The sequence below is a fragment of the Ptychodera flava genome, chromosome 14 (genome assembly GCF_041260155.1).
Source record: "Ptychodera flava strain L36383 chromosome 14, AS_Pfla_20210202, whole genome shotgun sequence".
NCBI classification, from domain to species: domain Eukaryota; kingdom Metazoa; phylum Hemichordata; class Enteropneusta; family Ptychoderidae; genus Ptychodera; species Ptychodera flava.
The window spans coordinates 37,019,601-37,039,327 of record NC_091941.1 but is presented as its reverse complement, the minus strand read 5'-3'; the positions used below and the strand labels follow the sequence as shown (position 1 = coordinate 37,039,327).

The following is a 19,727-nucleotide window of genomic DNA, read 5'->3' as shown; positions in this document are numbered from 1 at the left end:
AGAGTTGTAATGTCATCGATATCTTGAATTTATTATTGTTTAAAATATATGGAAATGTGTAGGTCTCTTAGTATATTCAGATTTTTCTCTCCTGAGACAATAAGATGACTCTTATTTGCTGAAAGTTTTTGTCTCCAAAGAGCACAGAAATTGCTGACAGTATCTACTTGTTTTGACAACTGAAACGAGTCGTGCTAAAACTGACATGCCGTCAGCAAGTGCAGGTGCGTCAACAAAAGACGAACCAACGAATCAGAAGCAACCAACTTCATTAGAGTGTTCATCGAATAAATCTCTGATATATATTAAAAATAGTGCTGTAGAAAGCACACTTCCTTGACGGATGCCTTGAGAAATGGAAATATTTATCGATGTGCATCTTCCAATAACTATTTTGCAATGTTGTCCATTGAATAAAACACATATTAGGAGCCTCTACAACTTTGGGTTAATTCCTATACTATTGGTGAAAAGACCATTCCACCACACAGTATCAAAAGCTTTATGAATATCTAGACTGCAAAAAGAGACTTTCCCGCGACGCTCAACATGGTGGTAATTTCTTGGATGCAGAATGCTGTTGTGATATTACTCAATCCAGGTTGATATCCTGCTTGAAGTGGATTGGAAATCTGCATTTTGCTAAGATATGATTGCAAGCGTTCAATTATACACAATTCCAAGAGCTTCTGCAAGGACGACATTAGTGAGATGGCACGATAATTATTGATATCATAGCTGTCTTTGTTACCTCCTTTAAAAACAGGGATTAAAAATGCACATTTCAAACTCGGCGGAATATATTCAACATTAATTTTGGCGTTATAAAGGCTTGTAAGACAGTTAAGTAGTACTCGTCCACCGAATATAATGCATTCGTATGTAATAAAGTCCGGACCACTAGCCTTTCCACGCTTTAGTTTGCGCACTGCACGTACTATTTCATCGGTTGTAAAAGCAGATGAAAGAATGAATTCTCGATTCGAAAAGCTGTTTTCAGCTAACATGTCAAAGCTATCTTTCATTGTTGCATAAAATTCGGTAGAAAAGGTGCAGTCTTCAAACGGTTCATAAAGATGTTTGAAAATTTCGGCAAGTGAGATAACGACATCGTCAGGTTGACTGAGTCTAACATTGTCAATCTTTAGGACCGGGTAACAGGTTACTTTGTGATTTCTAAGATCTAGATGATGGAAAAATGAAGCATGATCAAGTTCCAATGCCGTTCCGATAAAATCATACTTTCACCTTTGAGATTCCCTTTGTTTTTTTCCTGAGTTCTCTTCGAAAATTGCGTTTAGCTTCCTTGTATACAAGTGGAACGTTTCATGTTCGTTACCTCTAGGTCTTCCAACTTCAACCCGCAGTTTCCGGCATTCCCAAGGTTTACAATGAAATGGTTTCAGTTGAGCCCAATAGCGCTTTAGAAGGGGTTAAAATTGTGATGATGGTATAGTATCATCAACAGCGTCACGCATAGAGTTAATCAAAGATGCACAGTATTGTTTAATGTCGCCTTGGCATACTAACGGGCTTTTTGGTGAAAGGAAACTTAGCTTATTTGACAGTGAGTTTCCATATGTCTGCTCGATTACACTTGTATCTACCTTCGACCACACTAAGCGTGCCCATGGCAAAGGAGGTTCAAGTTGTATAGCATTGGTCTCGGTAAGTTCAAGGAATCGATAGGAAAGTGATCAGATGATCAGTGAGTGAGTGAGTCGCTCACTAGCGTAATGTGTGTATGTTGAGAGAGAGTTTGTGTATGTTGAGAGAGAGAGAGAGAGAGAGAGAGAGAGAGAGAGAGAGAGAGAGAGAGAGAGAGAGAGAGAGCCCCAGTAGCGAATAAAAAACTATTTTCTTATGTTTTTCTTCAATTTCACAGTAACTTATACCGATTAACAGCCTGATGCGTCATGTAAGCAAAAGTAATCAATAATTTTATTTAATTGCGTATCATTGAAAAAAACAAAAAGAACATTTCTTTTACTTAAAGTTCCATTAGCTGTATCTTCTGGCGATTTTTCCGTTAGTTTTGATTGAAATTATCACTGGCTCATGTTGAATAGCCTGTCAAATAACAGAGAATCGCATATTATTCGGAAACATTACGTGCCCTACAACTAAGTAACATGTGATTTTACAACGAAAATTTCAATTTTTGTCCGGACAGAAATACAAACTCTGTTGACACGCGGATTGCAACGTAGGCATTCTTCTGCACCTGTGCGAGCCATTTACAGCAATTTCAAAATAAATATTCATTACTTATGCCCGGTACTTACGTCGTAGTCCATTGTCCAAGCACCTTGCGTAGCCAGATGTTTGGCAATCCTCGGCGCAATGTTGTTTTGATTCCGCAATAAACGTGAACTTGTACATCTCGCGTGATCGCAACGTCGCCATATCTGCGTTCTCCCCAGCACGCTGAGCATGCCAGACGTCAACGAACGAGCTCGGAAGGGCAACTCGTTTGAACAAAAATTAACAGTTTTATGTGGCTATAACATCACTAATCATGTTTGTTTCTTCGTAAAACAACATTTTGCAACAAATATTAGCCTCTAACATGGAATTTTCCGAGGTAAAAAATGGTCAAAAGTTACAAATAATGGCCCTTTAAATGGCGGGTTCTGTGAATGACATGTGTCCCAAAGTGAAATAATTCATGGTCTAAAATTATATTTACATTTATCCGGCAATAAAAGTAAAACAATACTATGGTATGAGCGACTCAGAGTGACAGTCTTTCTCCAACCTTTGCAAATAAAATGCTAGATTAATACCCGATGTAGCTATGTGACTCATCAAGAAGCTATTTGAGACGTTCACAATAGTTCGCATTGAGCTTGATTATCAACAAATAAACAACTAATTGATAGAGTTGATAACGCATCCAAACCCTTCTTTTGGAGATAATCACTGTGATTGAAAAGGTGTCAACCTTTACTGAAATCATTTTTTATTTATTAACCGATATCTGTCTACCTGTAAAGTATTAGTTTTACAAAACCATACTCTTAATAGCACTCGTTAAATAAATATTAAAACAATAATCAAAACTAAATACAGTATACAATGCGATCACAAGAGCGAATCAGGCGATGGCATGATATGTATTCTTATACTTTGTCTACTGCAGTACAACGGTCGTTATTTACGAAGAGTTCACATAATCAACAAATAGTAGACAAGGCATATGTTTATCGTTTTCATACTTTCTGATCAGACTGGCGGTTGACCGTCGTCTGTCGTCTTTTCTCCATGAAACCTGGGCAGAACGGCACATATCGAGACCATTTGTATTGTCGTATGTTTGACAGACACCACGGTAAATCGTAACAGGATGGCTTGTTGCCATCTCCTTCCGACGAACCATTTGAATGCCATGCAAGTAAACCCCTTTCTTCTGGCGTACCTGTGGAAAGTGAAGATCATATCCCGGTAACTTCATTTGCTAGTTAAAGCATATCAAAAGCTCGTCGATGTCTGAAGGATGGTTCCACGAGTTCAAACTATCATTGGTTAATAGTTAAATCATCATATATGAGCTAATATTCGACCTTCAAGTGCAACACAGGAGTTACTCGAGTCCGGGCTGTAGTAGTGTCGTATCATAAGAAAGAAGCTTGAACTGACGTATCGTATCATAAGAAAGAACCCGTAGAACTTGAACTAAGTCTTGTTTATTGAATACGGAACCGTTGCTAGGCCTCACGTTCCAGCCAGTGATACATTTGTTAGTCCCGTCTCCTCGTGTGAGTATTTTGTGTGGTTGTGTGTGTGTGTTTGTGTGTGTGTGTGTTTGTGTGTGTGTGTCAATTTATACAGTATCTTGTCTATGTCGGATACCGACGCCTTAAAGAATACAATAAGATGACATACAATCACTTTGATTTCAACCGACGTTAGAAAAGATACAAAAGTACAAATTATCACTTGCCCGTGTGTAGCATGCTACAATTATTTTGTTTCAAACCCACCCCATGGAGTAAATTAAAATGATAACAACAGCTCAATATTACAAGTGGTTGATATACAAAAGAACATGGGGCTAGTAGGCAGATTACCTCCATGAGGGATAGGTTACTGGGGGAATTTTAAAATGTGTAAACGAGTAAGACCATATCGTCGATACCGTGCTGGTATTTAGTGGCGCAATTATTATTATAGTCCAAACAGAGAAGAGTTGCAGCTTGATCAATAGCTTCCGAGGGCGCTAATGTATTGTGAGCATGAAATATTAATTTTTTGCTCCACTTTGGAAGATTATTATAGTAGCTTGGAATATCGTTTTGGCCCCATACAACACGTTTGATACTCAATAGTAATGGAAAATACTAAAAGTTGCACTAAGTTACTCTCTTAGATTATAAATTGAAGCATTGAATTGTTGTAGGTATTGTACTAACTCACGACGACTCGGAGGAAAGGTTGCTAAAGAAATGAATCATTCACTAAGAAGAAATCCGCACAACGTTACCACCACAGAACATTTATATTTTAATATTAAAGTATTTCACAATATACCAGAGGCAGCAGATGTATATTTCCAGTAGAACAACGTCCTCGACATGTTATTCATCGAGACTTATTCACCGGCCTTTACGTTATACCTGGTATTGTGTTGTCGAGAAAGAAACCAATAGCGCCCGCAACGAACATGCCAGTGGTTAGTAAAACTTCAGTTATCTGGTCAGCGTCATCATTACCTGTTGACGAAAAAGACAATAGTGGCAACAGAGCTAAACAATCGTTGGAAACGCCTTAATCCCCTCACGTGGAAACACTGACGACATTTTATGAAGATGGTGGACAGTAAGTTTCCACAGCATATATTACTTTTTTACATATCACAAATGTGTGTGACATGAATTCGACAACATGTAGTCTGATTGATCTACGACAGACAGGACAGATGAATGGCAGAAAGATATAATTCGATTGATGATCAAACCGCATCAACCTTATATGTGCCAACGTATTTAAACGGTAACAAATGTATTGTGGTTTGATTTGACAGACCCTGTCGATGACGGGCCTGGTTTTTAAATAACGTTCCACCCATCATCAAAGGGAACATGTTTGTCCAAGTCGCCACATGTTGTATTAAACTATAGACCCTCGAGAAAAACCAAGATAGAAACTTAAAGAATGTGAAAGCTGTTTTTGTGATCAGGAATAGTTTAACCTAGTACCTTACCAGTATTTATGGCTCCTGGGTTTGCTTTAAACCAACTCGGAATCATGACTCCGCAAAACACAGCTGCTCCAAAAATACACAAACTTCTTGAAGAATTCATGTTGACAAACTGTAAGTTGGCCGTCCCGGCTGCCAGTATTATACCTTTAGATTGTAATGGGAATATTGTTACTGATATCAAGTAAAATGCTGAGGATAAGGTTTACTCTAAATCCAAGCTAAAGCATGTTAATGACGCTAATCGTCGTTTATGTTTATATGCATAAAGTGTCATACGAAATGTTACTTTGTATTCGAGATTGCTGCTTTGTTTATGTTGGCTGTATATTAGTCTCGCTCGCTCTCTGAAGGCTTGGAAGGATATGCGAAGCATGATGTGCGCCAACAGCGTCGAAACCGCGAGCATTTTAGGCACAGTCCATTGTCAATGCAGACGCACGTTCTGGCAATAGCTGGCTAACGAAAAATGGAGTTTCCGCGACATGGGCGCACGCATGATATAAAAGGGAGTTTGCATTCAAAATGCAAAAAATCATACATGCCAAAATATTGTATAACAACGGCTTACTTTATACGAACTATTACGTCATTGACAAGTACATGTATTACAATGAAGTTTCAAAGGGATTTTTTCGTCTGGAACTATAATTCCAAGCAGTTTTGCGAGGCCAAATTTTGCAAGACGATTATAAGAAACTTACTGAATATTGCTATGAGTGCGCCACCAACTATTGGAGGTGGTAACGTGGCCAGTATTGCACCAAATTTTCCAAAGATAGCAGTGATCAGAAGTAGTAAGGACGTCCACTGCATTACTCGACGACTTCCAACCTGACACGATGAGAAAGAAGGATGGGAAATATGTAAATTTAAATTTAATTTAAATTTAATTTAAATTTATCTTGTGTCTATAAAAATGTAGGGAAGGGGCAGAACGGACAGGCATCAAAGAATCAGTAAGACAGATGAAAACGAGTAAACTAGGAACAGGATGCAGCATGCTGCATGACACTTGCCTTTGTAATCGCTATGGCACCAATATTTTCGGAATAAGAGGTTGTGCCTAGCCCAGAACCCCAGATACCGGATAAGATGCAGCAGAGTCCCTCTATGCAAATCCCACGATTCACTGCATGAGGGGGCGGTGGGGGCGCGCCACTCAATTTGGCGCATGCGAAGTAGTCACCAATCGACTCGACGGCGCTGGCAATAATGCCAGATAGCATTCCAAAGACCAGTGCAATACTTACTCTAGGTGTTCCCCATTGTCCTGGTGGAGAAGACAAATGTCAGAAAGCACACTGAATTAGGATTTTTTCATAATTTTGCTAGTTTAGAGCTTGCATGGACTCAACTCTGAAATCTGTACACAATCTTGAGTTTTCAGTGTCTTTTTTTGTGAACACCGTAACAAAATCGCCTTTTTTTGAATAGTATCATGGATATCTAGAATGGTGGACATCGTGAATTTCAAATATCAATACTGTACTAAAATGTGAGGTAGTTTGCTTCTCTGATCCAAAACTGCATGTGAGAGGAACTCCTTATTTTCACACCGTGTTGTGAAAAAGCATCCTTTCAAAGTACTTTTACTATTGGAACTAATTTGGGAGAATTGGATCTTTATATTTTTCAAATTTATCAAAAGTGTTAGTGCCCTATAGCCGAATGTTGCAATATTACAGACTACTCTTAAAAACAAGTGTGTTGCTTAAAAAGAAAAGCAGACGAGCTTACATTATTATATTACACCGACTTTACTTCACTATCCAATTATCCCAAGTTAGTTCCAATCGTGCTGCTGTGGTAGAGTGTCGAGTGGTGGACAAAACATTCATTTCTTGGTTCATATAACCTTACATTTCGTTGTTGTTTCGATCACGCCAGTAGAAATTTCTGTCATAATTTCAAGTTGACGGCTTGGTTAGTCATTGAATATACAGCCAAACTAGGGGCGCATTTATGAATTCGCTTATCAATGGCACCCCGTCAATTCGTATCCCACTTTTCCGCATATCTAACTCTTACATTAGCCCAAGTCTAACATACAGAATGTATGGACATGGACACAGAAGTCAGCCTCAGAATGAGTAAGGAAGATTTACCATCACCAAAATTTGTATTCCAGATTGATGGAAACATACTAGGTTTTAACGGTAGATAAACTCAAGAAACAGAAACCCTTGGAATGAACGTGTTAAGTTTCAGGTTTTTTTTCCTTTTCTGTTAGTAGAACAACAAACAAAGCGCCCCTGAGCATTGTTTAATTTTTGATGATTTTGGATAATTGTGTAATTTTTGATATAGGCGCTTGTTTATATTTATCTATGTAACTATATTTATATCTATGTATCTATGTATCTATCTGTCAATCTATCTATCTATCTTTCTATCTATCCATCTATCTATCTATCTTTCTATCTATATAATCTATATATATATATATATATATATATATATATATATATATATATATATAAATAATTAGACTAACAGACATAGATGGATAGATGTAAAGATAGAAGATAGTACATGTAGGTAGGTAGGTAGGTAGGTAGGTAGAAGACTGAAGGAAGTAGCAGACTTTCGGGATTTACAGTGCGTCTGCATGTGAGGAATATGCTGTTGTTACCTACCCGGCAATGGAAATGTTACCCATGGTGCGTCGGCTATAGCTGAGGATCTGATATCGGTTCTCGCTGTGTGACCTTCGGGGAACACGTTGGATACAGTGAATATCCAACAAGTAAGCCAAGCTAGACCGATACCTAATATTACCTGAAGGAGTTAAAATACTGTCATAGATATCATAAGATAGATAGCTTTCATAATATCTAATAAACTGTATAAACAAACTGGAAAATATTACAACGATGTTCATTTTACAGAGCCGATAATTTTGCCCTCGAATTATATTTCATAAAATATATCATATACGGTGTACTTTTTATTCGACATTTAGAAGTGATCGTAATTCCATTGATGTTGACTGATAAGACGCACTGTAGCGGGTTCATACATTTTCACACACAATGCTGTACATGTATAAATACACTTTTCAATAACAAAAATCATCGAAACTCACAAGCAAAGATCTCGTCGTGTTCAAAAAATATATTATGTATGTTTACAACATCTCTGGCCCCATCTGCCACGAGATGGCGCTTTATACCAAACACTCACCGGGAAAAGATTGAATAGTCTCAGCCATTCTACACGGCAACCTTTACCCCTTGTCCACACTGGAATAGGCACTGGAACTTTGCGTAGATATTGGGAAAATAAGATTATTAACCCAAATGTTCTGTCGAAAAATCATCGTTTGCGAAAAATGAGTCACAGTAAAAATTAATTTATCATATATACACATAGTGGGTTTTAGCAGACAAAACGCCAGAAGAAGCACGACTAAATAAGCTTTTGTATCATCAAATGTATCATCAAATTATGATAACCAAAGTTGAAATGTACAAAACTCGTAGCATGGTGGAATATACATTTCTTGGTGAAGTACTCACAGAAAGGCTATGCCCCATTGATGACTTGCAAACATCGACGCCACGTTGTAGATGCCTAGACCGATCAGTACAATTACTGGAGCAACTGTTAACGGACCAATAAACCTCAACAATAGACCCATCACTCCAGATAGTCCAAGAATAAACTCAACGGTAGATGAAATAATAATGGCGCCTTGAACCTTCATGAAATGAACAAAATGCAGTTTACATAAGTATCGTATCAACACATGCGCCATGACTCCATGTTCTGTTTTGAATTAACATCCATTTTTGTCAACGGCACAATTTTTAACTTTACTGTGCCAGGTATATATCCCTGCAATTTTCTGAATTTGCTTTGAAAAACTGAAAGTTAGGCAGGTTTGTGCAATAAATAAATCTTCAGTACAAATGTAGCACGGCACCGTAAATGTATAGCTAATTCAGTTTTCTTTTAACAAGCAATGAATGCGTGTTGTACCCAAAGGCTGCTAAGCATAGTGACGAGCCGTATGAAGATATCTGTACGTGATTTTACCTCTCTCATTCTAACTTTCCAACCGACATCTTCATACTCACTCTCATTGGCGCTGATATTGCCATTCAATTCTGCAATGAATATTTACGAATAAGTTAAATATATTTGGCCCAACTTCGAAGAGTTTTCAATGATGAACTTGGCTTTAATACTCCACTGCACCATTCATATCTGCAATTGATGCCTCAGGTGAATATCGCTGGTTTCTTACGTCGGACTAATTTTTACAGAATTGATAAAGCAATCAACATAATCGATCACACTAGTAACTCATGGACAGATGGTTGGACTCTAAAATTTCTAAAAACAATTTCTGATCTACCGTCTGTGGGGGTTCATTTTAAAGCTCTTAGAGAAAGAAAATCTTTCATCCTCTTAGTTTTTCGAAAATCCAAATGCAATTTTCCCTATCTAGTTAACACAATAATAGCGGCCATTTTGAATTTCAAATGTCGCGAAATGTTGGGTAATTTGTTTCGCTAGTTCCAAACTTTGCAAGGTGACCCCAGTTTTATTGTCGATTTGGTAAGAGAATGGTTAAAAGTTTCATTCAGGAAAGTTTTAGTAAAAGTTAAAGTCTTTCACTTTCGACGCACATACTACCTTAAGTCGCACAAGTGCATAGAGCAACATGTAAATTTCACCTGATCTAATCACATCCGATGTACTGTTTCCAAATCTAACTGGATTCATGAAGCACACCTACCTACAATTTCTGGGCATCGCCACTGTGGCTGTGATAAAAATACCAGGGCTGGAAAGTAAAAACCGTGAGATGGTCCTTGTAGTATTGGTAATCTGGATGAGAAGTGAAAATACATCTTTGTTTTTCTGTGTATTTGTGTGTTAAACGATAAGATGAAAGTATGTATGTATGTATGTATGTATGTATGTATGTATGTATGTATGTATGTATGTATGTATGTATGTATGTATGTATGTATGTATGTATGTATGTATGTATGTATGTATGTATGTATGTATGTATGTATGTATGTATGTATGTATGTATGTATGTATGTATGTATGTATGTATGTATGTATGTATGTATGTATGTATGTATGTATGTATGTGTGTGTGTGTGTGTGTGTGTGTGTGAGTGTGTGTGTGTGTGTGTTGTATGTATGTATGTATGTATGTATGTATGTATGTATGTATGTATGTATGTGTGTATGTATGTATGTATGTATGTATGTATGTATGTATGTATGTATGTATGTAGGTATGTGTGTGTGTATGTATGTAGGTAGGTAGGTAGGTAGGTAGTTAGGTAGGTAGGTAGGTAGGTATGGATGGATGTATGGAAGTATGTATGTATGTATGTATGCATGTAGGTATGTCGTCAGGTAGGTAGGTAGGTAGGTAGGTAGGTAGGTAGGTAGGTAGGTAGGTAGGTAGGTAGGTAGGTAGGTAGGTAGGTAGGTAGGATTGAAATCATTGACAACACTCGACTCACAGACCCCCGCAGAGATATAATTCATTTAATACGGTGTCATTTGATTTAGTGTCTTTTTAGCTTTTTCGTTCTTTCTCCGGATGGGATCAACATTGCGTCAAAATAATGGCCAGGTGTTAAATGTGAAGTATCCTATCTCACAGGTCAGGGAAAATACTATTTCTTGCAAACTCCAAAAATCATTCGACAGTCTATTCCCCGTATGACCAAGACATGGAGAATATGCAAACAAGAATGTGACAAATTATGGACAAAATTGCCAAGTCAACGGACCTACCTCACGCCAAATGTTGTCTGTAGAAAAGTTGATATGGAAATCATGAGCGCCATGGTACTGAAGATCTTTCCAGTGATCATTACATCGTCTGCGACACATAACATTCCCGCGATCATGAAAGGCACGGTCACCACTCCTCCAAACATGGTCATTTGTTGCTTCAGACAAAAATTGTAAACATATTTTGCTGTCAGAAGGTCAGTTTTAACTAAGAGAAACCAAACCCACTCAAATGATCGTCGCTTTTCCAGACGAACAGATGGTAGCTTATCACAAAATACTACATGAAGCAATGTTTTGCAAGGCTTACCATTTTTGAAAGATAAATGATTTTGACTCGAGTATGATAAAATACAGTGTCATACTAGAAAAGGCCACCAAAATTGGCACAAAGCATGAGTAATATTCTAAAAAATAACGAAGATGAATTTTATGTTTTCAATAGAGTTTTTGTGGTCCGAAAGTGACTATGGAAAATTATGGAGAAATTCTTGTCGATGAAGTGATATGAAGCACCATTAACGAACAACGGATTGTGAAGACACAACGAGGAAGTGGTTAGGATTGTTACAGTCAGTTCCAGAGTAACAAACTTTCGGAGGATTTTGAGTTCGAGCCTCTAGCACGGTGTTGTGCCCTTGAGCAAGGCTCTTTACTTCTCATCGCTCCTCATCTCATCCTGTTATTGGACGTTCGCCCGTTGGATGATGGATAAAAAATGGACTAGCAAAGAAAAGTAGAGGCATTTCTGTCATCGTAAAAAGCCTGCACTTATCTCTGTCATCCAACTTTTTGGCCAAAAATTTTGTGTAATATATTCGGAAACCAAGTGATGAGGGAAAGAACATAACATGCCGCCATGCAGATATCGCCTTGACAAGGGAAGACACCGACAGATACATACCACCACTGTGTATTTTAAACTTTATGGGGTCCATTATCGAATGTATTAATTATAACCTGTTCTCACCATTAACCCCACTGTAACAATGTTAAGATTATGTCTAACGATGGTGTTGAATCCTCTGCAGGGAAATCGGTTTATAAACAAAAGTGTGACTGGAAATAGCTGGGTTTCTTCCTCCACGTTGAAGACGGAGTGGGCTTGTTAAAGAAGAGTATCTAGGCTACTTATCACTTAGAAAAGGGAATATCCCCTGTCCGGTAAGTCTACATTATTCATTAAATTCATCAAAAACTACAAAGCAGGTTAGAAGAGACTGGAGGTCTTGATAATTCCCCGTGGTCTGCTCCGTTGACTGAAATTTTTAATATAATTTCTGTCACTTTATATTTGTCTTACTAAACTCCAATATCATGTCAAAATGCCAATGTTACAAATGAAAATAAAGCCAAATGCTGTTGACAACTGCATTGTACCCAGGAGTAGAATTCACTTGTAAACACTTACTAATAACATCGCGTACTATACCTAGCATGTTGTGTTTTGCAAGGCGAATATTTTGTATTTTAAGGCAGAACGCGCCGCCTCGGCACAGATATTCGGACTCTCAAACTTTTACATTTCTTTTCTGATCGACCACTCTTCGGAGCTCATTTTAAAGCTCTTAGTATAAATTGTTTACTGTCTCAGTTTTTTGAAAATTGAAAAAAATTATCTTTCTCCATAGAATTAACACAGGGATGGCGCTCATTTTGAATTTCACATATGGGTAAATCTTTTGTAACTTATTTCTCTAGTACTAAAATTTGCACGGTGATCCCCGCTTTGTACTGTCGGTTTTGAAAGAGCATAGTTGACAGACTCCTTGAGAAAGACTTAGTGCAAAAGTTTAAGGCGTTCATTTTCGAGGCGCATACTACCTTAATATACTCAAGGGAGTGGAAAGCAATTTGTACCTGTTTAAACGAACAAAAATATCCAATTTACTGTTTCAGCCACACGATGTTAAAGGGTACATAGAATGCTTAGCGTGAAGGATGCTTTCATTAGATTCTTTTGCAGTGGATTCAGGAGGAGGCGAAGGAAGGAGGAGGTGAAGGGAGGAGGAGGAGGGGAAGGAAGTCACGGCGAGGGTCAATTTACATTGGTATTTATGGATTTTTGTCGTTGCTTTTCAAGTACCATTATCATTATGTATTTTTGAAAAGAATATTATTTTATCCGTATAAAAGTTTTTCGTTTATACGCTTAGATCACTGAGGGGTCAATGCACTTCATTTGCCACTATTTTCGTATTATCGTCTGCATACTATTCGTTTCACACACTTGGTGATATACACGGCTTTGCTATTCATATCACACAATATCATTAATTAAAACATCGGGATCTAAAAAGAAGTTGACTTGTGTACAAAGCACAGACACTCCTATTTGGCCACAAATGTACTATGACGCTAAGCATGTTTTCGAAAATCACTTTCACTAATTGAATATTTGACGAGCTCAGTTTTTGATCAACACAAAGAAGGAATATGAGGATTTCAAGTGATGGTTTTGCAACGTGTCAGTTATAAATAACTAATTGTGAAATGCGAATGATAGATCAAAAAGTGTATGGATATTGCTGAGTGAATGAAGTCTTTTATTTATGTCTGTTTTCTTGTCGAGGCCATACTTTTTACTTATAACAATAATTTAAAATGTCACCTAGACAATATTGCTATCGTTAGCCCTACCTCTGGTGTTGTGCAATTTACCTCTGATGTTAATGTTGTGCAATTTCTAGACATAAGAAATAAAAGCCTTAAAACGGGTGTTAACTTTGAAGACAGTCAGCAAATACACTGTGTACATATAAGCATCTTGACCACCTCTCACAGGCAATTGCTCGATGGGAGACAGTGAACTGCATTGCAATCCAACGTTGATTTTCAAATACATTATACATTAAAGTACATGGCGCAGGAACAGCGCTAAATAAGGAGCGCTTAGTAGGCACAACATCAACCGTTGTTGTGCCCTTTTATGGACTATATTGTCGACGCATATTCGATGAATATCTCAAACTAAAATTGTCAAATATTCCAATACTATGCATTGAAGTATTCAGTACAACAGGCTGCTTGTTGTACTATGAATATTTTGGTCTATGTCTACAACAATAAAGTATTTTGTATGCCAGTTGAGACATGTGGCGATTACATATTCAAGTTCGTCGATCTATGTAAACTCGGACTAGCTGATTGCCACACTTAAGGACCAAGAGGGCCAGAAAATAAATGAAAGTAAAATGTTCACAGTTGGTTAGTTAGATGCTTGAAGAATGTGTGAAAATGGAACCTTCGCCCTTTCATCGCACTTTCATCAAATATAGCATTTCAGCAGGTATTCGATGCACTCCGATTCTTGTCGGAACACGAATGCTGAGTTAAGGAGGTCGCTTGAATTTTGCAGGAGTCAACTGCAATTTATGTTGGAATTTCGATAAATACGATGCATTATGTTTTGTGAAAGGTCATGAGTGCTTCGCTTCAAGGGTAATCAAACGACTTCATTATTCTTTGCCCCTATGGAACATTTGACATGAACCGTTATCCATCCATTTAGATTAAATTGGGTGGGTGGGGGTTTACGGAATATTTCAAATTTCAATATTTGTATGTGCTTCATTACAGTGAATTACGACATGGCAGGTGGCCGTTTAAAGTTAGATTATAAAAAGGTGACTGACAAAATATATGACATCAGGTCACCTTGCAATGAGTTATATGGTCCAGCTTTAATTAGAATACCACGAATATCTCTATCAACAAAGTACAGCATGGAGACTATCTGAGGGATGATCATTAGATCTTTGCAAGGACGATAAGAATGCCAAAAAGGCAGCGTGGCTTCAATTATTAGCAACTATCGGCCTCTAGAAATAGCCTCTTTAGTTACTGACCTAGTAACTCCTAAGGTTGGCTGTAGCTACGCAGAGGTTGTAGATTGTACACAACTTACCTGGAAGCCAAAGAGCAAGCATGCATACCATGGTGGAACATCTTCCAGAGAGTAGATTAGTTCTATCTCTTGGTCTGAACTAGACTTTGCTTTATCTTCTGTCGAATCGTTGTTTTGACCCATCTCTTCGCCATCAACAGCTAAAGTAGACCCCTCTGAACTGTTAATCTCGGACATTGGGAACTGTTCCTGCTTAGAGCAGGTACTCTCCTGGATGTCATTTGTGTTAGTTGGGTTGGTTACAGCGTGATACTATAAAATAAATGGAGCAGACTAGCAGTCATTTATCGAAAAGTATATCAACAAACATGTGTGGCATTAGTTAAAGATCCATTAGCTGTAACTTTGGTCATTTTTAAAATTTTATTGGGTCTGTGTATCATCTGCAGTTTCTGGTGTGAATCCCTGAACCATGGAGAAATTCCTAATATTTAGCTCATAAATATACCCTATATAAGTATAATCTGCATTGTTATTGTTTAAATTTTGCGGCAAACCGCCTACAATAATAGAGGCATTACAGGTATTATTGTGGAGTGGTACCACCAATAGGTGGTCACTTGTCTTTTGGCCCTCATCGATAGTGGTATTCTTGCAGTAATTAAACAGATTGAAACAAATGGTCTTATGACCTTTTTCAATCCTCTAAAAAGAGGTATACGATCAAAAGAACAACTACTGCCACTATTACGCTACTGCTAGTCCCAATCTTCCATTAGCGTGCTTATTCATCCCTTCCGGTCGGCCACCCCTCAACAATACTAGTACAGTCCGCTTGGTACTTCTGTTGCAGCATACTTGACAAGGTCCGGCATTACATATACCATGTATATATGTTGTGTTAACAGAACAAAGTGTCAAAAGAAACATTGACAATTCACTGCATTTTTTTACATATTAATACGGAAAATTGCATGTGATCGTCGAACTTGTCATAAAAGTTGTCGTGAATTACATTTTTGATTTATATTTTATTGCAATGTGTTATTGTTTTATACATTCTTATTCAGTCATTTCAAGTTCAAACCAGTTGTGTTCTAGTATTACACGTGTTCTTGTGGGAAACTAACACAAACTTGATGGACTAGGCCGTTCTAGCTAATCACAACGCAGCCCGCTAAAATTGTTTTGTCCTACCGGGCTTATATAAGCACGCATACCATGTAATTTTGGCCAGACAGCTTTGCACTTCCAGTGCCCAGCGCACACCGATGTATGTCAAGTAACAGTAGTCAATAAACGTGCGTTCCCAGTTACAGTTCAGCAGCAGGTGTCACTGTCTTGTATCTTTAACCACTCATTGCTGTGAAACGAACCCCTTTCCATTGTGGCTCACTCACAAAAGTGTTATCAGTTAGGCCTACGCAAACCCTCTCAATATTGACCCCAGTTGACATTTTGCCCCTGTAAACGACATTTCTTATAGATTGCCAATTACTGTTCAACGAATATGTACACAAATTCCTCCATTACATAGTTGATCAATCTTTAAGCTGGTTCCCGGTGATTTTTCTCTGATTATACAATCTAATTATACATAGAGACCATATTCTCTATGTAAATGTAGATCACTTTTATTACTGTGTTTGTTCTATTAAAGTGACAGTCCCGAATGCCTGGTTCTCGCATTAGTCCATGTTGATATTGAGTATTTACGTGGTGATAGTCCCGGGCTGTGTTTTCAATTGAAATTGTTATCAGGTTGGTTGATGTCCTTTCAGATAAAGCTGATAAATGACCTGCCAATGTAAGATGGAATGCGCCTCGGGGACAGATATTCGGTCTCTTAAACTTTTACAATATTTACGATATTCTTTTGACCTACCACCTGTGGGGGCTCATAGTGAAGCTTATGGAGTAAATAAAGTTTTTACCTTTTTAGTTTGGTGAAAATCGGTAATTTTGAATTTCAAGTGTCGATAAATAATGGGTAATTCTTTTCTGTAGTACAAATATTTGCACGGTGACCCAATTTTTATTTTTGAGTTTCAAAGAATGTGGCTTAAAGTTTGCTGGAGAATAGTTCGGGCAAAGGTTTAATTCAATTTTGTGAGCTTCCGCGGTGATATCTTTAGATAAATTGTCAACAACTTGCAGCTGTCGGACCATTTGGTTGTCGGCTGCACTGGCCGTACACTTTATTCAAGTGCCTATTGTTGTCTGTCTGACAGGTGTTTTATGTTTATGATAACGAAGTGAGTTCCTTGACCTCTCGCTGTTAAAATGGTGGAGATAGAAGTTAGAGCAAACTCCCCCTTCCTTGAAGCAGGGTCAAACGTCAAAGCCCCTCTACAAAGTGCTCAAGCCGCTGTCTGTAATCCCTGATTCAAGCGCGAGTTGTCGTTGATATTGGCGATTGCAGATCGATTGTCCTTTATTGTTATTGTTTTGTCGATGGATGGAGGTTAGACGAAGCTTGTTGTTTTCTCGATGGATCGAGGTTAGACGAAGCTTGTGTACGCACAGCGCAACTTCAAAGTTCATCGCAACTATATAAGGTATGAATCCCTGGCTTACTGACCTTAATGGATGCCATTGTTGTCATCACAACAGAATAGAAGCCTCTGCACTCGTAACAGTATTCTGATCTTTACACTACAGCTGTAGTTGACTTCTACCGGCGTAGTCTGACGGCTCTCCCAAGACCTCGAAGACCGAGGACCTGTTAATATTTTACTTCTCCAGGGAATGTTTTACTTTTGACATACAGTTGGGCATTATTTAGGGATGGACCATTAGATCTTGGGACGGGGTGGTCAAAAATAGAAAAAAAAATTTCAGAGCAGAAAGTTAGGAAAAAAAAATCTTCAAACTAGTTTGCAAAATAAAAAAAATAAATAAGAAGACAAATACGTAAAAAGAAATCTGCAAAAGACTTTAAAATCTTAATTTTTTTTTTTAGATTTTACCGACAGGAAGCAACTTTCTGTATTTTTAGTACATCCTCCAGGCACATTTTTAATTCTAATTTATACATTTAGAGTGACTCTATCCCTTATACTGGAAGTTGTGATTATCTTATCTTTTCAGGACTTTTGTATTCTGATCACTTGAAAATTATAAAATTATAGAGCCTGGTTTCTACTTGTGTCCTGCGTACAAACCAAGCAGGTACACTATGTAAAACATTGAAACTATGGTATGGTTGTCAAGACAGAAAGTTATATTTGCCTTTTGAGATCAAGGTAAACAGATGCAGGCCACATCAAGTTCATTTTTTTCACAGCATTTTATTGCAATGATGAATGCAAGAATGGGTGAACAAGTAGAAACACGTCAATAATGTTAAAACAACATATCAAGTCATTATGTATTATTTTGCTTTTAAAAAGGCATTTTCAATTCTTTTTTCTCAAAAAACAGCCTCAAAAAACAACAGCAACACATTTTTTAACATTCAACTTTTACACTGCCATCTATCCAACAAATCCCAACACAAAAACACACAAAAGGGTTGAACTTTGAAAGTTTCTCGATTACAAATACTGAATAAATCTGCATGAATAATCGTTTGTGTGTAGCAAATGCTGAATGGCAATTATCTGAAGAATTTTTCCACCACAAAAAAGAGCATGATTTAAACAAATCTTAAGGGACTTATGTAGCAAATTTCAAAGAAATTGGACAAGCCCTTTCAGAGAATACAGATTTTTTGACCATGAATGGCATAAATTGTTCTAAAAAGACAAATATTGAAAGTTCACCACATCTATACACATCCAATCAGTTTGGACATGCTGCTACAGAGAAATAGATGTTTTGATAAATAAAGGGCAACAATTGCTCTAAAAACACAAATATGCAAATTTCACTATATTTTGCAAACAGCTTCTCAAAATCAATTGTAAATCATGAGATACGCATGATGTTTGGTAGGGTGAATGTAGGCATTTCACCACGCAGTAGAAAGATAAGCCAGGAAACCAAAATAGTCGATTTTAAAAACTATAGGAAGCTACTGAGGAGCAAGAAGACCATGTTTCAGAGGAAGATGTGTTATCTGAAAAAAATGCTGCCCAAGTGCCACCAAATAACACCATTTTAATCTCTATTTTTCAAAAGCTCCAACGACAGGAGGGGGACACCCCTTCCTGCCGTCCCCCGTGACCACTTGCGCGGTCGCTTGTTGTGCTTCGCACCACATCTTTGCCCTCTTTATCCTCAGACAGCGACGAACTAAAAAAAATTATAAATCTGAAAATTTACTCTGAAAAAAAAATTGCGCAGCTAATCTCAATTGCAAAAAAAATTAGAAATTTACAATAGTAAAAAAATGTTTTTACAATTTCACTGTGACCATCCCCCTCCCAAGATCTAATGGTCCATCCCTTATAACACTGTCGACCAAAGGTGACTGGTCTATTGGAAGAACGACATCTTTCTTTGCCGACCTGCAGCTGATTTTCAGATCGAGCACTAAAGATAACTTGGACTGTACACCATACTGTTAGAGCACTTGTAAATGCCGAGTCGAAGTTCTATTCGCAATACAAGGATAATGAACTTTCAGGTAGAATGCGTCTCGAGAAAGACATGCGAACTCTCAAAGTCATACAGTTCATTTCGGTCAACTACTTGTGGGGTCATTTTGAAGCTCATTGGGTAAAAACAATTCCACCGGCTTATTTTTGTGAAAATCAAAAATTGAATTTTGCCACATAGAGTCAGCACAGGGACGGGTGCCGTTTTGAATTTCGGGTGTTTCGATTCTCTATTGTACCAAAAACTGTGGTCGGTGACCGACTCCAGATATATATTATTGATTTCGAAAACGGATGGTGTTAAGTTTCTTTGTATTGAGGGGACTTTTGTCAGGTCAAAATCTTCGGTCTTTTGTCAGGTCAA

At 37.7% G+C, this 19,727-nt stretch overlaps 1 protein-coding gene across 1 annotated transcript; it reads right to left on the bottom strand.

Moving 5' to 3' along the window:
- Positions 1–1,918: 1,918 nt before the first annotated feature.
- On the bottom strand, positions 1,919–17,572 carry LOC139150352 (solute carrier family 23 member 1-like). The gene is made up of 14 exons (XM_070722654.1): positions 17,404–17,572; positions 14,883–15,134; positions 10,976–11,133; positions 9,948–10,039; positions 9,242–9,312; positions 8,722–8,903; positions 8,387–8,507; positions 7,840–7,981; positions 6,220–6,473; positions 5,905–6,034; positions 5,204–5,347; positions 4,617–4,712; positions 2,617–3,418; positions 1,919–1,989 (listed from the first exon to the last, which is right to left on the bottom strand). Exons 1-13 carry the CDS (start codon positions 17,425–17,427, stop codon positions 3,213–3,215), a joined length of 1,872 nt encoding a protein of 623 aa, XP_070578755.1. The 5' UTR covers positions 17,428–17,572; the 3' UTR covers positions 1,919–1,989; positions 2,617–3,212.
- Between the last annotated feature and the right edge of the window lie 2,155 nt (positions 17,573–19,727).

Bases quoted from the DNA above. Each gene is read 5' to 3' on its own strand.
- LOC139150352 (XM_070722654.1), bottom strand. From the start codon at position 17,427: ATGACAACAATGGCATCCATTAAG. The intron at 9,313-9,947 runs GTAGGTGTGCTT...TATTCATTGCAG, and splicing joins GCGATGCCCAGAAATTGTAG to AATTGAATGGCAATATCAGC. The intron at 3,419-4,616 runs GTATAACGTAAA...CACTTTCCACAG, and splicing joins TCTCGACAACACAATACCAG to GTACGCCAGAAGAAAGGGGT.